Source organism: Pecten maximus, chromosome 18, assembly GCF_902652985.1.
Source record: "Pecten maximus chromosome 18, xPecMax1.1, whole genome shotgun sequence".
Classification (NCBI taxonomy): Eukaryota; Metazoa; Mollusca; class Bivalvia; order Pectinida; family Pectinidae; genus Pecten; species Pecten maximus.
The window spans coordinates 2,327,005-2,352,132 of NC_047032.1; the positions used below are offsets into that span (position 1 = coordinate 2,327,005).

At 38.2% G+C, this 25,128-nt stretch overlaps 2 protein-coding genes across 3 annotated transcripts; one reads left to right on the top strand and one right to left on the bottom strand.

Moving 5' to 3' along the window:
* Positions 1-769: 769 nt before the first annotated feature.
* LOC117316737 lies at positions 770-4,321 on the bottom strand. 2 transcript variants are annotated; one of them, XR_004529991.1, is made up of 7 exons: positions 4,161-4,321; positions 3,841-4,016; positions 3,423-3,565; positions 2,515-2,734; positions 1,836-2,026; positions 1,239-1,307; positions 850-888 (listed from the first exon to the last, which is right to left on the bottom strand). XR_004529991.1 is itself a non-coding variant. In XM_033871498.1 (6 exons), the coding sequence occupies exons 1-5, from the start codon at positions 4,259-4,261 to the stop codon at positions 1,854-1,856; spliced, it is 813 nt and encodes a 270-aa protein (XP_033727389.1). In that variant the 5' UTR covers positions 4,262-4,321; the 3' UTR covers positions 770-1,307; positions 1,836-1,853. The 2 variants fall into 2 exon arrangements, 1 of the variants encoding a protein (XP_033727389.1); XM_033871498.1 differs by having other exon boundaries at positions 770-1,307.
* An 880-nt stretch (positions 4,322-5,201) lies between these two features.
* On the top strand, positions 5,202-23,437 carry LOC117316950. Its single transcript, XM_033871727.1, has 5 exons — positions 5,202-5,253; positions 17,956-18,302; positions 18,446-21,427; positions 21,713-21,886; positions 22,043-23,437. Exons 1-5 carry the CDS (start codon positions 5,202-5,204, stop codon positions 23,435-23,437), a joined length of 4,950 nt encoding a protein of 1,649 aa, XP_033727618.1.
* Positions 23,438-25,128: the final 1,691 nt, after the last annotated feature.

Sequence of the window (25,128 nt, forward strand, 5' to 3'; positions counted from 1 at the left end):
ACACTTATTATCATTTTGTGGAGTCATCAACTGCCAAATGAATCAATATTCACCAGTGCAAGGCATTCTACCATAATGATATCAATGAATACTTAAAAAACATTTCATATACATATGTACATATAATTGGATTTTCATCAATGTTAGCAAGATGAATTACATAGGCACTGTACATAATTAAGTTGTGAAAAAGATGACCAGACTAAACATAGGATTTCTTTTGAAGAATGGAAACCTTTACAAGTTAGAGGCTATAAAAGGCCTGTAGTATTTGGTGTAGAAAAGTTCTAGTTTAGGAAGCAAACACATGTTACAATAATCACTGTCAATTTCAATCTTTTCAACAAATAGTGACTTAAAAGTGTAAACTACAAAGTAGCAAACTTGCCTTTCAGTGATGAAAAGTTGACCCTGAATTTGGTCATAGTAGTTTGATGATTTACAAAGTTGAACTGAGCCGTTACATTCTTGTAAAAATTTGAAATATTTAAGTGTTTTCAGTTCTATTCTTTGATTTCGACCTTTGTAGGGACATTTGACTTCTAAGATATGCACATCATCAATAACACCATCTGGAGTAGCTCCAAGAAATGGTTTGCTTTTGCATACAAAAAATCCACATTTGTTTACATGAATATTATGCTGGCTCTCAAACTTCCTGACTGCCTTGCATTCATAGCTTTTACCATGTAATATGGCAGGAGATGTAAATGACCTTGACCTTCTTAAATGTTGACAAAGTTTTTGTTTATTTCTTCTGTCTGTCATATGACATATTTGGCCAAAGTTTGAAGCTGTCAGTCTCCATGACCTTTCCCCAAACCATTTTTTGTTGGATGACTGTCCTTTTGTGCAATCTTCAATTTTTTTTATGTCATCATCATTCACCTATCAGATAAAAAATAATTTTGATTATTAACTAGTCTACAAACTGTTGTTTGTATTTTAATTGGTGAATATTATTTCAACAGTGGAATATTTGAATTTTAAAAAGTTTGAATATTTAGAAATGTTTTATCTGCCTTAATCTTAGATGGAACATTCATAACTGTTGCACCATTGAAAGGTGATATATTATAAAGCAAAGACTTAGAAAAGGTGTTACTTTATGATCAACTAAAGAAAAGTGAAATTATCTTAAGTATGTAATTATACTAAAAGTGTTTATGAATTTCAATTTGCAATAATTTACAGTTAAAGTATTTTGCAAATTTAACACAGATATAAATAAACCTTACCTTCAATGCTTCATCAACCCAGAATTCTGTGAATGGTAGAGATAGGTAGCTGTGATCAGATACTGCAGACTGAAAATAAATTAAGCAATTGCAATTTTGTTTTCCTGTTTTGATCATAATCAGATACATATGTTACTGTAAGTACATAAGCAGGCCATTTTCTTTTCTATTGATATGCATGCACTTTTAATTACAAGAAAACTACAACAAATTTTATGACCTGCAACACACAGAATGTTACTTGATGCACAAAAACAACTTTTTTTTTAATCAGCTTGCCAAATTTACATATATTTTAAAACATACAATAGCTTTGTGATAAGGTCAATATAATCACAGTTCAATACATAGGTTTAAATCCTAGTTCTAAGGTTCATGGAATGAAATTGTATTAACTGCCATATTATGCAAAAATGAAAAACAGGAGTGATTTACTTTGTTTTAAAAATTATTTAGTCAACAAGTTATTTACAAGCTTTTTCTTGCACAGCAGGTCAATGTGAGTTTTTTACTAGGAATCATGCAACACTATCTTCATCTGCGAGAAAATTTGAAAAATAACCTTTTCATAATAAATACACTTGCCAAGTAAGTTACCTTCAAATCAGCTCTTTTTTAAAGATACCGGAATGCAATGTTTGCTGATGTCTGTGCTGTATAGTTGATCAACAAATTCCGCACCCTATCTTGATAGCCTTGCATTTTTCTGTATTTCTCAGGACGTGGGTCATGTAGAAAGTCTGAGGACTTTCTCTTACTATTGAGATCTTCAGCTTTGACAGGATAACCTATATTGAAAAAAAATAATACATGTATGTAAGACATAATGTAGTTTATTTTTTACATTATAAATATTAATTGTTTCATCAATAGAAACTTCTCGTTGAAGGAATTAATACAATTTACACTTTTAATTGTATTTGACACTTTAAAATCTTTAAGCTGCACTGACGATTATGTATATTTCAACACCTCTGCTAGTGATCTCTTGATAACTGATTTTATGCTCAACCAATCAAGCTAAAGAAAAGTGCTGTCTAGTTAGGCTGTATAGTGTGGCTTTTATTTATCATGGTAACTTATACATGTATATCCATGATCCTTAAAAAACTCAAGTCTGAATACATGTACATGTATCATGAACTGGTGAAAAAAACAAATTATAACCATTTATTGTAAATAATTGTGAAATGTGTAAATAAATTGTAGTATAAAAGGAATTAATTAGTTTGTTTAATATTTGTTATTTCTATATGATATACACAAAAATATGGACCTTTATGCAGATGCTTTGGCCTGTTGAACATCATCAAATTTTCAGTACATGTTCTTTCAATTTCTAGTTCCCCAGTGTCTGTAAATTTTTCCAGCATCACCATTACTGCAGCCAAGTGTTTACAAGTTCCATTTGAGCCTTTTCCAGCTGGGCATTCACAGTGTGAACATAAAACATCTCCTGTCTTTTCCTTAATGCTAAGTTTGTAGTTGTATGTCACCTTGAATGGAAACATGACAAAATGAAAAAAGAAAAAAGAAAAAAAACAAACAAACAAAAATGGCTGCTATATATGTGTACCACCATATGTGTCTGGGTATCAGTTTACCATCACTGCTCCATTTGAAACATACTTGATAAAAACATGCATCTGATGCAGTGGTATAAGGTGCAAGTGTTTCTGATTTGGGTTACTATGTTATATACATATCTATATGTATTCTTTCAAATTCAGATTGTTGATATTGATTGATAAACTACAGATTTGATCAACAAAAAGCAACATACATAATGTATTTTCAATACTGTCTTTAGAAATTTGTTGAAAGAGCATATTTCCACATTAAGATTTTGGAAGGGGTATTTCATAGCATGTAATGCTGTAGTACATGTTTACCAAAAAAATATAAGTTTTAACATATGTTCAAAAATGTATCTCTCTAAGACTTCATTAGTTGGGTTATTGCCATTGCCACTGGCAAATTAATAATCCTTCAGAAATTGCAAAGTTAAAATTTGGGATGCACTTTAAAAGTATTTATTTCAACAAATCAAAAGGTTGTGTATAATTTTTTATGGATGGCAGTTGTGTTAATGTAAATGTAAGCTGATAATGTAGTGTGTATAACAATTGTTGAAAATAAATAGTGTTTATGTTACTGTATGGTATTTCTTTCAAATTGATGTACCTTATTTTTCATTGCTGCACTGACAATCCCAGTAAAGAAAATGTCTTCCTTGACCAGCATAGAGCATGCTAGGACACGCTGCGAAGCATACAGTAGTTCCCCATTCTTTATGGATTTTATGTCCCTAGCAGACTCATTGTCACCTGAAATATCAAAGCTGTCTGAGAAGCTGTCCAAAAAGTGATAGGCATTGCAGTATATTAATTACAAATATTGTCTCAAATCCTTACTTAAATGCATATGCAAATTAATTTTATTTTAAAAATTGTTGAAACTATCTGCAGAGTTGATAAAAGAAGATTTCTTTATGGAGCTCAACTTGAAAATACCTGTTATGTATAATCATAGGTGTTGGTACTGGTTCGTTTAAGGAAGCCTGTTATTGTAATATTATTAAAATTGCTATATATGCACATACCAGCCAGACGATGTAAAAAGTATGCTTCAATTTGCTCTCTTGTTAATTTGGGAAGCTGTTGTCTATGGGAGGGCATCAGTTGTTGGAATCCTGATGCAGGCCAGGTCACTTCCAATGGGTCTGGGAGATGGACGGCAGGTGATTTGAAATCTTGATTCCGGTCATATGATTCAAGTCTGTAATATCAATCAAATATCATATTTCCATACAAACTAAGAAGAGAGAAAACTTCGAGATTTGGGATTACAAACAAATCTTTACCATGCATTTTACGCTTAAAACTTTGTAATTGAGTAATTTAATTTGAAAACCATAGTTACCTCTGAACTAAGTCAATTTTTCTACCATTCGTCACTGCATTTCTTCTTCCTAATTCTTTTTTCAACTGAGACACCGTCCAGGTAAAATAGCGCGACGCCATATTTGTTTACCGTGGATTCAAACGCACAGCTAACCACCGATAGAATCCAAGCGTTTTGGGGAGAATGATTGCCATTGTATTGCTGGGTACTGTTGTTATATTGCCAGTGTTTTCCACCAGAGGGCGCTTTACTTTTCCGATGGCTGTATACATTTATTTGCAACATTTTGTTAGGACTTGTCGTCTACAGCAACAAAGACATGTTCTCAATGCCAGTTGTGATTTAGTTCCTTTCAAAGATCAATCAGTTGGCATATTATACCGCAGCCTCCCAAAACATCCATACGCAACCACCACACGCACGCATATTGCACACACGGGAAGCCATTCTTAAATGACCTTAGCTGTTAATAGGACGTTAAACAAATAAAACCAAACCAAATAGTTGGCATCATGCTGGGAATTGTGTGTTTTTAGGACGTCCTCAGACCTTCAATTTAACACATTTCGCGCATTTGTTGTTTCCTGCAGTTCGAGTTTAAGATCACATTTTGTTTTTCTTTTGATAAGAGTTTTAGCGTTACAGGACTCTCAGTAATTTGATTGTTAATCAATACGACATTGTGTAGCCCTCGTGCATTACGTCATCATAGAAGGCGTATAATGACCCCACAGGCAGGGGGAAAATACGGACAGTACAACTATGATACAAAGACAATGTGTGTTGATATTTTATTAAAGCTTTGTCATCTTTCCGTCATTGCAGGTTTAACATATCTCAGCTTGAAGATCGAGATGAATGATAATATCATAATAAACATACAATCGATTTATTCCCAGTTTAAAGGAATTTCCATTTACATGTGATTCAAATGAAATTTTATGAAACCTAACTTCGAAATTGTTAAACTCCTCCTGACGAGAGCCGAGTATCCTATTCAACAGGGAGCCAAAGCTAAAAAGTAGGGCACGGCATTAACCCTCCCCTGGTACAACAAAAATGGCGGATAGCGTGTGCTTCGCGTCTCAACGGCGAGCAAAGTTTGTGCTAGGTCTGCTTACTGAGAATGTTCCTTGTGAAATCAATATTGCGTTTCGGATCTTCAATAATTTCTCTTTATATTCATGTAAAGAATTTGGAATTTGAACCAGTCCTGTAAAAATAAACGTGAAAAAACCTCGGGTATTTTGACCGTCAAAACTGGTATCGCATTCGAATTCGATACATAATTGATTAATATACTCATATCGCACAGTTCTAAGGTGTTAAGATAACATGAAACGCAATATAAAAAACTATATTTTGTAAATTATATGAGGATAACAGTTTCAAAACACACACACGTTCGATTTCTGGCAGTTTAGACACCCATTCGTTGCTATTGATTCTGTTCAGGGGGTCTTAGCGATAGCCTCGCTTCCGCTCGCGCGCACGTGGGTTAATATTACGCCCCATCCCGTTGCTCTTCAGTGCATACGATGACGTCACATTGTTTACAGGTTCCACGTTGTGTTGTGTCTGCACTGAATGACACGAAGGCTGTATCTTGTATTTTTGAATGTTTTCGTCAGTTTTCAATGTATTAATTGATAAAATATAGTACACCAACATCAAACAATGGCAGCTATAAATAGAGTATAACGAAAACGGCAAGTTACGCATAAGTATTTTTTCTACTTTCATTTCGTCACCGCATTCCTGATCGAAGCCCGGATCGGCTCTCATGGCAACGGCAGAGACACAATATTGAATCTACCAACTTGTTTGCATGACTGAAAATGTTCTACACATTTGGAAATTATTTGCTAATAATAGATTTGATTAATAACGATCTGTTGCATTGGTGTAGTGATGTTGATTTCGTCTCTAGGCAACCTTTCGACACCAAAAACACTGAAGAGTTCCAATATCGGGACACGAACATTAGGCCTAGCAACGATTGAAATTGTTTCCAAAAGTGCAACCTTGTCTCCATCATGCCTAAACATTATCAAATTATGCTTTTTGAGAGGAAATGAAATCATTAATTCAAATTTTGCTGTGCATCTGAATTGTTTCCTCGACAGATATGGAAAAGTTCGATAAAAAACTAAAAAATAAAAGCCGTAATTTGACATTTCCCCGATAATAAATCATCGTTTTGAAGGGATTCGTTCAAATCAATTAGATACACAGGACTTTCCAGGTAAATGTTGATACACTGTTTCCATTGATTTCAGAAAGCCCCGTTGAAAAGTGATTTAGAGGTTGCACTTTGCAATATTTCTTAAGGGGTTAATGTTGCATTTACCAGTCACGTGACCTCAATAAATGTGCAGGTAATCACTGTAATCACCGGTTTACATCAAATAAATTCGTAATGACTTCTATGATGTATCTGGGGTTTCGCGATGATCTTGTGGAGGTACACGACTTCTTCTTTCATTCCAAGGCCGCTGTGATATAGAAGGCGATGTTTACTTTGATTTTGAATGCGTTTAGAGCACATACACCATCGCGAACTTGGAAATAAAGACAAGAACAAAACTGGTGTCGTATTTAAGGACATTAAACAATTTAGGACAACGTTGACAGTGATGCGGGATGCGTGCGCATAATCTCTAGCTAGTGCCTACATGCTTCCGCTATTTGTTTAATAAATGAAAATTGGAATCTCTGACACTCAGCTGAGGATATCAAATGCCTTCTTGTATTCTTTTCAAAATATTTAGACATAACAATGGTGTTTTACTCAATATTCGATGAAAACAATGGGTGCTGCAGTGGTGAAAAGCAGAGATTTGTGAAGACTTAACACAAACCTTTTCGGTTAGAGGAGTGTTTCATTCGGGCACTTGGAACACCAGAGGTTCAAGCGTTTAAGCAACTCTGATTAAGGTTTTACGATAAGTATCACATGATGATTCAGAAAAGCTTTTATTAACGAGAGTACAATTGATCAGTCTTCAGTTATCCAGCCCTTTCCGATATAATATATATATGTATATATATGATAATACAATTAAAAAAAAAAAACAGCATTGTAAATATAACTTACAACTTACTAACAATTATGTGAAATGAGTAGCTTACTAATATGAATGAAGGCAAAACCTTAGAAGAGCGCAGCTATGACAGTAATCACTCGCCGTAACATGTATATACTACCACATTTTCAGATTTTTGTTTTGGGGGGGTAATTTAAAAGAATGACACACAAAAAATGCTACAAACTAGAGGCCAAAATATAATAGGTGATTATACCCCCCTTTTTAAAAAATCTAAATCTAAACATGTAAACACATTGTAACATAAACTATGTATTACATCTAAACATCTATACATGAAAGTATATATGAAAATTCCTTAGACAATATGTCTACAGAAAATTGAAATCCCATAGCCCGTCATTTTTCTATAGACCCATTTTGTAAACATATTGTTGAAAAGTAGCATTACTGTCACGCAAACGCTTGCATCATCCAGTAATAACACGCTATTATGGGTTAAAAAAACCTCTATTTTAAGCTCAGATTTCATATCATCATTTGTCAGAAAATATTGGAATGTTGTTTACATGAATTGTAATGTATGTCAGGACTCAAACTTTTCATAGCCAATGGGGCCAACACTTTGAAATTTTACATAGACCGGCCAGGTTTTCTATAGCCTCTGGCCATCGGACCACCTTTACTTTCGAACACTGTGACAGAATTGTTTATTGTTTGTCCTGATGTGAATTTCATTGTCTTTACTTTGCATTGTTGGATTCCAAATGATCGTGCACTTAATAATGGCATCAGTATTCTACTGCCATATTTCTTTCAAGTTCAAGTTCAATTTATTCCAAGGACCTATCGGCCCATAAGTGAAAATAACAACATGGAAATGCATAGGTATACAATAAAACAGTTACATGGTCGGAGAGTGTTCAACATAATATTGTAAGCTTATCCATCTCATTAGTTTAACAAAATAATATTTAACTATTAACCTTTTCTGCCCTTTTTCTAAAAGCTAAATGGATAAATTTACCAGTTTTATTTAGTTCTTTAACATTATTCACACTTAATAATTTGACTAATTTGAAAACACTTGGCTTTCTGTAATAATAATGTTTAATATATTGTTGACGAAGATCAGAGTAAAATGGACATTGTAGTAAAAAATGATACTCGTCTTCAATTTCCTCTAAATTACAACAATCGCATAATCTGTTAGCCCTAGGAACATTATGTTTTCTGCCATACTCTATATTTAAATTATGTGACGAAAGTCTTAATTTAGCTAGACACTTTTTATAAATACTATCAATGGGCTTACTTAGATAAAATTGTAAACAAAAATTATCGACTAAATGTTTATATACTACACCTCGTGATGTAGCATTAATTCTATTAATGATTTCTTGCTGATACACATCCTTAATTCTATTTTCTATAACACTATACGTATAACAATCAGTTTCTTTGCTACTAACAACGTAAAAGGGCAGACGATACAACAATATTTTCATGATATATATAACAGGAAAGCGAATTTAGTGCCTCCACAAGGGGTTAAACCCGCGACCCTCTGCTTACTGCTCCGTCGCTCTACCGACTGACTTAATGGGAATTCCCCCACCTGAAATCACTATGTACACTATTTACAATTTAAACCTGCCTCACTATTCCTCACTTTTCAAATGTGTTCGCCCCGAACACACATTAAGCCAGGTTTTATCCCCAACGAAGCCTCTCATTTTCATATAGCTTGCACTTGGAGTGGTCAACCGATTTAACAGAAAAGCAAGTAGTGTGCCTCCACCGTCATCGAACCGCGACCCCAGGCTTTACTGTTACTGGACATGTACAGCCGCTTTACAGACTGAGCTAAAGCGAACTAGCGCGAAGCTAGAAGGCAACCGTATCACTATATCAACTAGTTACAATAAAACTTGCGACGTATACTTGTATTCTTTTATTTTGTGCATGTGTTGGGTTTTGTTTTTGTTTTTAGGTTAAAGCATGGACATATATTAGTATGTATATCTAGTCCGTGGTTGAAGTAACAAGAAGCAAAATCACTCGCTTAAACTATTATTTGAGATATATTATAAACATGTATGGTTTTTTTTTAATCTGAAGGTGAGTGCATATTGGATAAGTTATGAAAAAAGGGCTTCATTTTCCACATAAAGAAACAAATTACAAAGTCTGTTTTCTCCTGTGAATGTTTAGTATACTTAACGTCCTCACTGTATACTTATACAATGAGAACTATAATGTGGAAGTTTGTAATAGAACATCACATAGATTTTGGAAAGTTAGACTAATACAAACAGAATGGGATCTCCTCATTCACATACATGTTTTGATACGCACTGTACAATGATAACTTATACTATCTTTTTCATGATGCCTTGTTAATCATAATATCCAGTAATTTAAGTTCAAGGTGTAAAGAGATCGACACAGTCAGATTTTTAAAAATTATGAACTGTATTTTATTATTTAAATACAAGTTTTGATAAAATTTTATGACAAAAAAAATTGCAGCAACTACTGCAGTTAATACAGTCTATACCCACTAAGAAAATACACATATTTCAGACATCTGGAAAACGAAAAACTCTTAAAATATATGCGCTGAGAAAGCGCGGGAATCTTTGACGTTGAATTCTTATGACGTCACGCTTGACGACAATACAGCACCATTCTGAATGGGGTGTTCAACTCAGTAATATTTCAGGGTTTTCGGTTGTAACTTAGAAAGTTGAGCTTATAATGCTGTTATCCAATTAAAAACAGTTCTATATCATGCACATATGCAGCAAAATAACCTCTTATTCTACTCTCGCATCCAATTTGATCAGCACCGAAACTGGGAAGGTTCCGATTTAGGTAACCAACGAAATCATGATCTCAAGCCAATCAAATTCGCCAGACAAAAGAAAAATAGAAATGGTAACTTTTAAATGAATCAGGCCTTTGACATGGGTTGTGTGGATATTTCAAGAATTAAGTGATTTGAACTATCTTTCAGTTATTTGTTTCCACGAGAGAGAAATCATTCAGATCTCGTCGTGTAGGGAACGAGATTTCAAACATGGCTGCCTCTACTGGAGGTGCGAGACTTTTCCCGCGGGACACGATTTCAAAGTTGAAGGGGTATAGAATTGATTGGAAATATAGCTTACACACGTGTTGTCTTAAAGAGAGCTTCATTCATTCATATGAAAATATCGTTGTTAGATTTGTAAACCATCCTTTAGCTGGCTTCCATATTCTTCAACATCCGGGTCCTGTTTAAGTTTCCAGATCTTCCTTCAGTACTATCGCTGATATGATCTGTAGAATACTTTCACCTTCTGTTCCTACGGGACTCACTTCGATTGAAGATACATACACAATTTTCTCTTTTTACGACCTTAATGAAAACTTTCCGGTAATACTGATCCTTCCAGTTGGTGATGACGCTGTGTCCAGCCAGCTGCCTCTTAATGCATTGATTACACTATCAAGCCTTATTTTGTGGATCCCTCACGGATGAATGTGCTGCCATTAAGCGGATTTAATCCGATTTTCCAGACATAGAAGCCAAGAAATATGTCCTGATATCGACGGGTTTCTGCAACGTCTACAGAGCTTTACCGAATATCAATATCTCCACATCAACAAAACATATTTATTTATGTACCGATGAACGTATGCAGGGCCTCGCCATGACGGTCATATATAGAGAATGCATGCTCAGTTTCTTAAAATATAAGCTGTATTTTGGCGAGGGTAAAAAAAGGCAAAATTGGTGTTCCTTGGCGAGCCACATTTGTCTTTCTGTCCCGAGCTGTAGAACTGTAGAGTCATAAAAATAATCATCAAAATAATCAAACGCAGTTTCACTTTGAAGTAGGTCAGTCGAACTGACGCACGTGCGAAAATTCCAAAATACAGCTGTTTTCAGTCACTGCCGTATACAGCAAAATTATATACGGTGGGTGTATTCGACAATGCGGTAGCAGTTGCAGGATAAAACTATTTAAAGGGTCAAGTGCGGTGCCCGGTTAAGACGTTTGTGTAAAGCACGTTCATTCCCTATGCTGTCCCTGGTTTATTGTTCGAGCGAGCGCAACGAAGATTTGGTTTGTTTTTGCTTAACTCTTTCAGTACCGTTGTCGACTATAGTCGACATAAAAATGTGCTCCCTCTTCCCCGTTGTCGACTATAGTCGACATGATTTCAAGCTCCGTCTTCCCCGCTGTCGACTGTAGTCGACAGACTAAGTTGATGTTTTTAAAGTGTTGATTTGTCGACAGCATCAACCGATGAATACAATTACCAAATACAATGATTTATAAAATGTGTTCAAAGCTTTTGAAACAAACATTTTGGTTGATAAATTAATTTTTATTTCTTTCGTTTTTCCGGTAGAGTAATAGTTGATATTTTCTCAATATGTTGTTAATGTAAACAATATGGCGGCTTGCTACATTTGCATTTTAGATATCATAATCTAGGAAGTTTCAGAGTGATAAATCTGATCTAGATATTATTTTATTAAATATTTCTTAATCATGTTCAAAGATAACCCTAACCTTTCAGTTTCTATATATGAAAATAACAACACACCAAAAATTCACATGTAGTCTGCCATTTTGTTTAAATTTCCGGGGGCGAGCCTAATAACTACTTCCGGTACGGAATCCGGAAGGAACACAAAGTACGGAAAGAGTTAACGTCCTATTAACAGTCAGGGTCATTTAAGGACGTGCCAGGTTTTGGAGGTGGAGGAAAGCCGGAGTACCCGGAGAAAAACCACCGGCCTACGGTCAGTACCTGGCAACTGCCCCAGGTAGGTTTCGAACTCGCAACCCAGTGGTGGAGGGCTAGTGTTAAAGTGTCGGGACACTTTAACCACTCGGCCACCGCGGCCCCACGAAGAACATATTTGTCATTCAGAGTAGAATTATAAATGACAGCAATTGGATTTCTAACGTTCGCTAAATTCATTGTATGCAATATACTCCCATGACTGGTTTTTAATGCTTTAAATGTCGAAATTGGTTTTCTAATTCACAAGACCCAGTTTGATTTTGCTTTTTGTGTAAGATTCAATACATGTGTCTGCGTTTTTTTCTTTATAATTTACCTGTACGTAGGCGTGACATATCATGGATTTGCTCGGGATGCCATTCTGTCAGTTTATGTATATTACCTGCAAATCTTTAGATACGTGAACTGTTTTGTAATCCGTGTTTCATGCAGTATGAATTTGTTGACATATATTTCATTAGCATATTTGAATTTTCTGTAGGAAGCAATCGATTTCATTTCCTGATAATAAATCCCCGGATCTGATGACAGACGGGGAATACTTCAGGCATGCCACGATTTGTCACGAGCTGTGAACTCCGGAACATCCACCAGGGAAATTTCCAGTGTAGGAATTCCTCCAGAAAAAGTGGCGAAAATCTAGTTTACCACTGGGATATCAACTAATCTCGACACTCATGTTCAGAAAATATTTATAGGTGAAATGTAAAATTTTCAAATAACTGAAAGCCAAGCGCAAATTAGACGTCACCACCTGAAGATGAGCATAAGCCAATATATTTACATTTCCACTTCGCTCCGCCTCAATGAACATAGTAAACTCAGATCACTTTATTTCCCGTTGAAGATTTTGGGTCGCGTGCTTCTGTTCTAAGAGACGAATCACTTTCTTGCCGGCGTGTGAATACATTCACTGAGTTTACAATGGCGATCTAGTTCTGTACCGCCTCAGACTTGAATGCACTTTCATGTTGTGAATTGTGTAACATTGTTATAAACGTATATGAACACAATTGGAATAGCCGCTTTACGTGCTAATAAAAATGCCAGTATAATGCAGACAGTTTAGAAAACAGGATCTGACAGAACACTGACACTCTCGATAGCACCGAGCTCATGACCTACGTAGCGCAGTAGGTCTAATGTTAGCTGTATCTCGAATGCCATGCTTAATACCATTTCAGTGGTCACAGAAAATAAACCTCAATTTTAACACTATTTAACAACACAAAACAGACTGGTAGCAGAAGTATGCTACATCGAGAACAGGGACACATTATTGTCGTAATTTGACTCAATCTAAGCATATGGAGGACACAAGTTTCCGGCCGTCGAATACCGCCAATTTTCAAATCAATGTTTCTTTACTTACTATTATCAGAATTTACATCCCAAAACGCCAGTGCGACAATGAAATCCAATATTTCAAGAACACCATGTACATCACCAGCTAACCTGCGACTAAAATCCACATTGTTACACTTTTTCTCGAGCTCTGAATATCCCGGCTAGACTGCATCACATCATTTTTTTAACCGAGTCCCTGTGTCTCGAGTGACCAAATCACACACATACTATACTGTCAACACTGCACTTAAAATTCGTATCTATATGGGTATTGCTAAGTTTGTATTATACAATATCATAAATATTTGTTATAAATGAATATTTTACCTTGAAAATATCGTATCTATGTGTATCAGCATCGTAATAATCAAAACGTGTATGACACTATCTATATTTTGTGTTATCTTGGCGACGAGAATAGTTGACTGTCTGCTGTTCCACTACTGTGCACACTTGTACGATAAGTATAACAATGTTACAAAGTGACGCACTTACGTCACACTGTTGCGACCGAATTTTGCAATCTGGTGGCGAAGTTTTAAATTTGGTTAACGTAATTCACTTCATTTGCACGAGGTTCACTTCCCTTCATCAGTCCATGCAAGCAACAAAATTGACAATCAATCCTTAACTAAATAACGAATCTTAAATTTCAAATGTTCTTGATTTGTAGCGCAACATTGTGGGAATAGGCAGTTATCATAGTATATGTATCTATGTCAAAAAGAGAAGTTCTGGCCAGAACTTAACTGACGTTTTCTCTCTAGATATTGAAGACAACATCAAACATGCCTGAAGAGAGACGGAGTAGGTTTTTGTATATGGATACATTTTCGAAAGAGCAATTCAAAGATTGAGACGGACAATCGAAATTGATGATCAAAATAAACTAAAACATACCAAACAGTCTTGATAAAACAGAGATATTTGTTGGTTAGAAAGGCGAGTTGAGAGGGGAAATGTTGACCATGAATTCGTTCAATTAGTCAGTCACTGACGAGATCAAGGTGTGTGTGTGTACAGGTGTGTCACTGACGAGATCAAGGTGTGTACAGGTGTGTCACTGACGAGATCAAGGCGAGTGTGTACAGGTGTGTCACTGACGAGATCAAGGTGTGTACAGGTGTGTCACTGACGAGATCCAGGTGTGTACAGGTGCATCACTGACGAGATCAAGGTGTGTACAGGTGTGTCACTAACGAGATCAAGGTGAGTGTGTACAGGTGTGTTACTGACGAGATCAAGGTGAGTGTGAACAGGTGTGTTACTGACGAGATAAAGGTGAGTGTGTACAGGTGTGTCACTGACGAGATCAAGGTGAGTGTGTACAGGTGTGTCACTGACGAGACCAAGGTGTGTACAGGTGTGTCACTGACGAGATCAAGGTGTGTACCAGTGTGTCAGTGACGAGATCAAGTTTTGTGCAGGTGTATCATTGACGAGACCAAGGTGTGTACAGGTGTGTCACTGACGAGATCAAGGTGTGTACAGGTGTGGCACTGACGAGACCAAGCGTAGTGTAGACAGGTGTGTCACTGACGAGATCAAGGTGTGTACAGGTGTGTTACTGACGAGATCAAGGTGAGTGTGTACAGGTGTGTCACAGACGAGATCAAGGTGAGTGTGTACAGGTGTATCACTGACGAGATCCATGTGTGTACAGGTGTATCACTGACGAGATCCATGTGTGTACAGGTGTATCACTGACGAGATCCATGTGTGTACAGGTGTGTCACTGACGAGATCAAGGTGTGTACAGGTGTGTCACTGACGAGATCAAGGTGTGTACAGGTGTGTCAGTGACGAGATCAAGGTGTGTACAGGTGTGTCACTGACGAGATCAAGGTGTGTATAGGTGTGTCACTGACGAGATCAAGGTGTGTACATGTTTGTCAACGACGAGATCAAGTTGATTAGTAATTATTTGTGGGAAACGCTGAGAAATTCAGAAAAATCCGATAGCCTTTTCAAAGGAGAAGGCAGTTTTCTAGACAGAGAAGTCTCAGGTCGGGATATCACTTTCAGTAATCACACCTTGCTAGCACGTGCGGTCTAGTCATGTGAGACAAAGAGACGAAATCGATTGCTGTTCATATAAACATATTATTTATGGCGAGACAAGCAGCATTATAGTCAGCCAGGACATGTGTACCAATTATCGGTCAAGGTCTCATTGGTGTTGTTCGGAATCGATCCTAGGAAATGTGAAGATATAATCAAGGAAGAAATGACATCAATCATATCTCGAGCCAGATATAATATCCTGTGAGGACAATCATATCTCGAGCCAGATATAATATCCTGTGAGGACAATCATATCAACATGTCAGAGAACTTCACAGGACCATTACCAAGATATCACGGATGTGTCCGTATTAGGTGAGCGCGCTAAATGTCACTTCACACTTTGGATTGAGTTTTCAGTGGCGAGGTTTGTCTTTTAGTGTTTAGTCTTTCAGTGTTTTGTCTTTCAGTGGTTTGTCTTTCAGTGTTATGTCTTTCAGTATTTTGTCTTCCAGTGGCGAGGTTTATCTTTCAGTGGCGAGGTTTGTCTTTCAGTGTTTTGTCTTTCAGTGGTTTGTCTTTCAGTGTTTCGTCTTTCAGTATTTTGTCTTTCAGCAGTTTGTCTTTCAGTGTTTTGTCTTTCAGTATTTTGTCTTTCAGTGGTTTGTCTTTCAGTGTTTTGTCTTTCAGCCGTTTGTCTTTCAGTGTTTTGTCTTTCAGTGTTTTGTCTTTCAGTGGTTTGTCTTTCAGTTGCGAGGTTTGTCTTTCACTGGTTTGTCTTTCAGTGTTTTGTTTTTCAGTGGTTTGTCTTTCAGTGTTTTGTCTTTCTGTGGTTTGTCTTTCAGTATTTTGTCTTTCACTGGTTTGTCTTCCAGTGGTTTGTTTTTCTGTATTTTGTCTTTCAGTATTTTGTCTTTCAGTGGCGCGGTTTGTCTTACAGTGTTTTGTCTTTCAGTGGTTTGTCTTTCAGTATCTTGTCTTTCAGTGTTTTGTCTTTCAGTGTTTCGTCTTTCAGTATTTTGTCTTTCAGCAGTTTGTCTTTCAGTGTTTTGTCTTTCAGTATTTTGTCTTTCAGTATTTTGTCTTTCAGTGGTTTGTCTTTCAATGTTTTGTCTTTCAGCCGTTGTCTTTCAGTGTTTTGTCTTTCAGTGGTTTGTCTTTCAGTGGCGAGGTTTGTCTTTCACTGGTTTGTCTTTCAGTGTTTTGTTTTTCAGTGGTTTGTCTTTCAGTGTTTAGTCTTTCTGTGGTTTTTCTTTCAGTATTTTGTCTTTCACTGGTTTGTCTTCCAGTGGTTTGTTTTTCTGTATTTTGTCTTTCAGTATTTTGTCTTTCAGTGGCGCGGTTTGTCTTACAGTGTTTTGTCTTTCAGTGTTTTGTCTTTCAGTGTTTTGTCTTCCAGTGGCGAGGTTTATCTTTCAGTGGCGAGGTTTGTCTTTCAGTGTTTTGTCTTTCAGTGGTTTGTCTTTCACTGGTTTGTCTTTCAGTGTTTTGTCTTCCAGTGGCGAGGTTTATCTTTCAGTGGCGAGGTTTGTTTTTCAGTGGTTTGTCTTTCAGTGTTTTGTCTTTCAGTGGTTTGTCTTTCTGTGTTTTGTCTTTCAGTGGCGAGGTTTGTCTTTCAGTGTGTTGTCTTTCAGTGGTTTGTCTTTCAGTGTTTTGTCTTTCAGTGGTTTGTCTTTCAGTGGTTTGTCTTTCAGTGTTTTTTCTTTCAGTGGTTTGTCTTAAGTGGTTTGTCCGGTAGTGTCCAGTAACCTGTCCAGTAGTGTCCAATAACCTGTCCAGTAGTGGTCAGTAGTGTACATTAACCTGTACTCCAGTAACCTGTCCAGTAGTGTCCAGTAACCTGTCCAGTAACAATTGTCCAGTAGTGTCCAATAGTGTCCAGTATATATGTTCTGTGACCAGATTTTGGACCTCTCACTACTTTGATATTTAGTCTTTAGAAATCTCCCTCAAGAGTTATCGTTCCTGACTATCAATACTTGGAACTCTTTTATTTGTAAGGTAGTTTTTTGACATACATTGCAACATGTGCTGTTCAGCCAGCTTCGAAAATGATACCTGGTACCCTGGCAAACCAAAATTCTTCACTGTCGGATTGTCGGATTGTCGGATATGAAGGACAATAAAATCTTACTGTCAACGAGACATCATGTGTTCGTCTCTAATTGTGGTGACAGTACAGTGAAGAATTATTGCCACGGATACATCTAGTGAACCATAAATGGCTACATCTACGCTTTCACCTAAGGCCTTTGAGCATTACCAGGAGAAATTAAATAATTATAGAAGGTCAATTGAACAGTGTTGGGATGACATTTGTGATCAAATTAAAGATATACCTTTTTTAGAAAGAAATTATGAAGGCCTGAAGGATTTCCTGTCTAAATTGAGTCAGAGGTGTGAAAAATTCAAACTTCTATGTAAAGACTTGACGGAATTTCTCGAAACAACACATACAGAACACAGTCTTCAGCAGAAGGAATTACTTGCGAACAATGTTTGTGCAAACGATAATGTTATACAAGAGAAGTTCTCAATCCTTCATGCCATCATTTAAGACATTAAAAAAAATCAACCTGTGTTAACGGATCAATTGTCTGTCAAATCAGTCGGGTCTAGGAAAAGTAACTCACCTAGGACAGCTTCAGTCGTTTCAAGTACTTCAAGTGCTACAAAATCAAGAGTTAAAGCAGAAAAACTAAAAGCACAACTTCAGTATTTACAAAGAGAAGCTGAACTTAAAAAACAGAGAGCAGCTATTGAAGTGGATTTAGAAGTCCTCTCTGCTGAAAAGGAGGCTGCAGCTGCTGAGGCAGATGCTGATGCTCTAGATGGGTCATATGTTTTGTCAAACTCACAAAGGGGGTTTGTTGCCTCACTTCCTACAGAACAATCAGCGGCACGCACTGAAAGGTACATAAGCGACTTGTTAAACAATGAGGTTCAGGACTCAAAGGTAAAGACTCTCGTTGATCATGATCATACAGGTTTAAATCCTACTGCCCAAACATTTGTCCCGCTCTATCAACCTGAACGTTCTTACCAGTAGTACCTCCACCTCCAGTCACAGCAACGGAAATCACTAAATTACTTTTAAAGAAAGACTTACTGTTTGCAAGCCTAACACCGTTCAATGATATGCCTGAAACATATCAATCCTGGAAGTATAGCTTCAAGTCTAAGATGAGTGAACTATCAGTTACTGCCTTAGAGGAAATGGATCTTCTCACCAAATGGGCTGGACCAGGATCAAAGGAACAAGTAATCAATATGCGGTCAGCATATTTCAGTGATCCCAGTCAAGGAATACAGGAAATTTGGGCAAGACTCGACGAGAGATATAGTGCTCCAGAAAGCATTGAAGCCTCACTAAAGAAAAAACTGGAACTTCTTCCCAAGCTGTCAAACAAAGACACAAAGAAGTTATATGAGCTTTCTGACATTTTATTAGAAATAAAAGCTGTAAAATCTGACCCAAGATATAGTTCACTGTTGGCGTACTTTGATTCTTCAACTGGTGTTACTCCTGTAGTCAACAAATTGCCACACTACCTTCAGGAAAAGTGGACAATGGCAGCTCATAGGTACATGGAGAGAAACAATGTGAGTTATCCGCCCTTTGTACATTTCTGTGAGTTTATTCGGGAACAGAGTAAAATCAGGAACAACCCCAGTTTTCAGTATGCTGCCTCACCAAACTCTACTGTGAATGTTGTTTCTACACAAAATCAGAGGGATCCTAAGCAGAAATTCCACACAAGAAAAACATCTTCAACCTTAAACGAGCCTTCAGAAACATCGGATAAAATCATCAGAGATATTACTGAGTTCTGTCCTCTCCACAACATGACGCATTCATTTCTCAAATGTAAGAGGTTCAGCTCTAAACCTATAGATGTACGGAGGAAGTTTCTTCAAGAAAGAAATCTTTGTTTCCGGTGTTGTTCTCCTGCACATCAACGTCATAACTGCAAAACAGTTGTTAAATGTGAGGAATGTGACAGTGATAAACATGTGACAATAATGCATTACAATGCTCATAACCAGTCAGCCCAAAATGTAAAGACGGCCTGTACTCAAGTGTGTGGTGAGAAGTTTAGAGGAAGGTCATGTGCCAAGGTCGTTCCAGTGATGGTTTATCACAAAGATAATCCAGGTCATGCTATAAAGACTCATGCCCTTATCGATGACCAGAGTAACAAGACTCTTGCCTCTTCAACATTCTTCGACAATTTTGCTGGTGCTTGTGAGTTTCCAGAAATTCAGTATTCACTGTCTTCTTGCTCAGGTGTTAGTGACACATCGGGTAGGCGAGCAGAAGGTTTTATCATACAGAGTATGGACGCCACAGCTAAACATGACTTGCCGGTAATTACAAAGTGTAATCAGATCCCTGATGAAAAGGAAGAAATTCCAACCCCGGACGTCGCTTACAATCACCCACATCTCAGGGATATAGCCAGTGCCATTCGGGAGTTTGACTCAAAATGTCTCATCACTCTACTCATAGGAAGGGACTTAGTGGAAGCTCACCATGTCCACGATCAAAGAATTGGTCCGAAGGGTGCTCCCTATGCTCAAAAACTTAGTTTGGGATGGGTGATCATCGGAGAAACCTGTCTGGGGCGTGTTCACCGCCCAGATTCCAATGTATCTGTGTATAAAACTCGTATCTTGAGTGATGGACGTCCGTCATCATTACCTCCCTGCTGTAACGCGTTCACTCTACGTCTTGAGCCTATGAGAGGATCTGGTAGAAAAGAACCCTACGACTTGTTCGAGAAAGGTCCAGATCGTGAAAAACTTGGAATGTCCATTGAAGATGGTCTGTTTATGAAGTTAATGGAGTCAGAGTTCAAAAGGGACGCGGAAGGTAATCTAACTGCACCGCTAGCATTCCGGTCACCACGGCAACGATTACCTAACAATAGAGGACAAGCCTTGAAAAGAGCCAAGATACTTCACGCCAGTTTGGAAAGAAATCCTGTGAAGAAGGACCACTTTACCACCTTCATGGAAGGGATCATCAAAAATGGACATGCGGAAGTTGCTGGTACACCTGACCCACAGGCGGAGTGTTGGTACCTTCCACTTTTTGGTGTGTACCATCCTAAGAAAAAGGATAAAATTCGTGGTGTATTTGACTCATCTGCGGTGTACGATGGAGTATCCCTCAACAATGTCCTCCTCAAAGGACCTGACCTCACAAACAGCCTGATTGGCGTTTTGATGAGATTCCGACAGGGAGCTGTTGCCATAAGCGGTGACATTGAAAGCATGTTTTATTGCTTTTCTGTGCTCAAAGACCACCAGGACTTCTTGAGTTTTTTTTGGTATAAGGATAATGATCCTTCACAACAGCTCATTGAATACCGTATGCGTAAAAATGTATTTGGTAATCGACCCTCACCAGCTGTTGCTAACTTTGGGTTAAGGAAGGTTGTGGAGGATGCCTCAGATGACATAAGGGAATTTGTACAAAGGAACTTTTATGTTGATGATGGATTGACATCTTGTGATGACGTAGATTCAGCAGTGTCTTTGATGAAAAGAACACAACAGACTCTCAGTGCAAATGGCAAGATCAGGCTGCATAAAATTGCGTCAAATAATCAAGAGGTCCTTGATGCTTTCAACTCTGAGGATATAGCAAAAGACATAAGTGGTATAGACATACAGCAAGAACAAATTCCTCTCCAGAGAAGTTTAGATATCCAGTGGGACCTCCGGAATGACTCGTTCACCTTTCTGATAGACTTTGAGGATAAACCTTACACAAGACGAGGAGTTTTGGCTACTATAAACAGCTTATACGACCCATTAGGCTTTGCCGCACCAGTCACTATAAAAGGGAAGGTCTTGCTACGCAATATGATGTCCTCTACCACCGACTGGGATGAGGCTCTATCTACAGATTTCAAATCAGATTGGGAAATGTGGCAGCGAAGCTTACGTGACCTGGAATCTGTGAAAATTCCCAGAGCCTACAATGTCATCAGAAAGGAGGAGGTTGTGGAACGAGGCTTTCACGTCTTTTGTGATGCATCAGATAATGCTATAGCTGCTGTCGCATACCTTAGGGTAAAAAATTCTTAAAACAATATCCATGTTGGGTTTGTACTAGGGAAAACCAGAGTAGCTCCAAAACAGGGTCATACCATACCTCGCCTAGAGTTATGCGCCGCATCGTTAGCCATAGAAGTAGCGGAAATAGTGTCTCAGGAACTAGACATACCTCCTAAGAGCATCACCTATTACACTGATAGTAAAGTGGTACTTGGCTACCTCAACAACAAAACAAGAAGGTTCTACGTATACGTCACCAATCGCGTTGAAAGGATTTTGAAGTTCTCTGAACCTCACCAGTGGCATTATGTACGTACCAGTGACAACCCAGCAGATCATGGAACCCGCTTTGTTCCATCAGCTTTACTAGCGGATTGCTCCTGGATTATGGGACCTGAGCTTCTCTTCTCCAATCTGCTGGAGCGTGAGAATTCCATCCAATTTGATCTCATTGATTCTCAAAAGGACAAAGAAGTACGGCCTGAACAGATCTGTACAAAGAAGTCCAGCCTAGTTGATGTACCGAGACAGAAAACATGGCTTACAGCTGAAAAAATTGAAAGGTTCTCTTAATTGTCTAGTATTGTACGAGCCATATCGTTTCTTCAAAACGTTGCTGCTGGATCGCAGTCTAACAGTACAAACAACAAGCATGCAGAAACTCTCATTATACGCCAGGTACAAAAGGATATCTACGGCAAAGACTTAGAGTGTCTTGTCAAAGGAAGACCTCTTAACCGTGACAGCTCCCTGCTTTCTCTATCACCAGTTCTTAACAAGGACAATCTGTTATGTGTTGGAGGGAGATTGAAGAGAGCAGACATTCCTGTTCAAATGAAAAGTCCCATTTTGATACCTGGGAAACACCATCTCGCCACCTTGCTTGTTCGCCATTATCACGAGAAAGTATGTCACCAAGGACGTCACCTAACAGAAGGTGCTGTACGAGAAGCAGGCCATTGGATTACAGGTGGGAAGCGTCTCATCTCATCCATCATTCACTCTTGTGTTACATGCCGTAAGTCCAGGGGTAAGCTTGGAGTTCAAAAGATGTCTGACCTACCTACAGAGAGACTCGAACCAGGACCTCCGTTTACCTCGGTTGGTGTAGACTGCTTTGGACCATGGCAGATAGTCACACGAAAGACAAGAGGCGGTCAGGCAAATAGCAAGAGATGGGCAGTCCTGTTTACCTGTCTTACTTCAAGGGCGGTGCACATTGAAGTAATAGAGGAGATGAGCACTTCATCTTTCATTAATGCCCTTCGCCGGTTCATATCCACGAGAGGAAAGGTAAAAATGTTCAGGTCTGACAGGGGCACCAACTTTGTTGGATCTATGGAAAAGTTAGGTGGAATCAACGTGGAAAATGATGCTGTCAGGAAATTTCTCCTCGAGGATGGCTGTAAATGGATCTTCAATCCCCCGTATGCCTCCCATATGGGGGGTGTGTGGGAACGAATGATCGGGGTTGCCAGAAGAATCCTGGATGCTTTACTACTTGATAGTAGACGGGGAGTTCTCACTCATGAAGTTCTTACTACCTTTCTCGCCGAAGTGACAGCGATTGTCAATTCACGACCACTGGTACCACTGAGTTCTGATCCTCAAGATCCCTATCCTCTCAGTCCATCTCTCATCCTAACTCACAAGAGTGATTCAATCACTGATATCGTCATTACAGCTGACATTAGAAACATGTATAGAGCACAATGGAAGATGGTTCAGTGTTTATCTGATATGTTCTGGAAAAAATGGAGGACGGAATTCCTACAAAGTTTACAAGAACGACGAAAATGGAACAAAGATCAGAGGAACATTCGTGTTTCAGATGTTGTCTTGTTGAGAGACAAGATGTGCGCCCGTAACTACTGGCCGATGGGCATTATTACTGAAGTGTTTCCCAGTGAGGATGGCAAAATTCGTACAGCAGAGGTTCGTGTGATGTCACCTAAAGGAACACCATCCAACTACACTCGTCCTATTAGCGAACTGGTCCTTTTACTGGAGACTGATAATGAGTGACACTTGGTATTTAATGTGTGGTTCACATTAGGTATATTTGAACTTTGAAGTTCAAAATGACAATCAGTATTTAGAATTTTCACCTTTGGCTTTGACATGTACTCAATTTTGTTTTATGTTTTTTGTGATATCTAGGCAAGGTATCAGGAGGGGAGTGTTCTGTGACCAGATTCTGGATCTCTCACTACTTTGATATTTAGTCTTTAGAGATCTCCCTCAAGAGTTATCGTTCCTGACTATCAATACTTGGAACTCTTTTATTTGTAAGGTAGTTTTTTGACATACATTGCAACATGTGCTGTTCAGCCAGCTTCGAAAATGATACCTGGTACCCTGGCAAACCAAAATTCTTCACTGTCGGATTGTCGGATTGTCGGATTGTTGGATTGTCGGATTGTCGGATTGTCAGATATGAAGGACAATAAAATCTTACTGTCAACGAGACATCATGTGTTCGTCTCTAATTGTGGTGACAGTATAATATATATAGTTCTGTAGCATTCCTTTTTCCTTATCGAGAGTCATATATCGGCTAATTAATATATTTACATAGAAATCAATCACTGCAGGTCAACGCGAGTCCAGCAAAACCTGCTTAGTGCACATTATCGACTGGGGAAAGACGAACACACAACTCTGGTGGACAATAAATGTATTCTCGCTGACAAATTCGACTGAAAATGAGTTACCAGGACAACCGACTTCCATCTTGGTATTGACTGCAATATTCCGGCGCATGTATAAAAAATGAAGATGAAACGAGTCTCCGTGTACTTGGTGCGTATTTTAACAGAACGCAATTCATTGTTATTCATTGAAAGGATTTGTCAAAGTTAGCTCACTAGATTTATAGTTCTTTATCAACACGAGGGGCCACAGGGACCTGAGATTTTATTACAGTCTGCATATTTGGTCTTTCCCTAGCGTGTATCACAGGGACATGAGAATTTGTTACAGTCTATGTGTACTAGAACTTTTCCTAGCGTGTATCACAGGGACCTGAGAATTTATTATAGTCTACGTGTATTAGAATTTTCCTAGCTTGTATCACAGGGACCTGAGAAATTGTTGCTGAACTATAACAACCAGCACGTAGATAAATCGCGACATTCTACAAATTTATACTTTAATCTGTCTCCGAACTTACCAGTATATCTTCTGACTTTCCGGATATGTCTCCAGACTTCAGGCTATGTCTCCAGACTTTCCGATATGTCTCCAGACTTTCCGATATGTCTCCAGACTTCCGGCTATGTCTCCAGACTTCCGGCTATGTCTCCAGACTTTCCGGTTATGTCTCCAGACTTCCGGCTATGTCTCCAGACTTCCGGCTATGTCTCCAGACTTTCCTTCATGTCTCCAGACTTTCCTTTATGTCTCCAGACTTTCCGGCTATGTCTCCAGACTTTCCTATATGTCTCCAGACTTTCCGGTTATGGCTCCAGACTTCCGGCTATGTCTCCAGACTTCAGGCTATGTCTCCAGACTTTCCGATATGTCTCCAGACTTTCCTATATGTCCCCAGACTTTCCGGCTATGTCTCCAGACTTTCCTATATGTCTCCAGACTTTCCGGTTATGGCTCCAGACTTCCGGCTATGTCTCCAGACTTCCGGCTATGTCTCCAGACTTTCCGATATGTCTCCAGACTTTCCGGCTATGTCTCCGTACTTTCCTATATGTCTCCAGAAT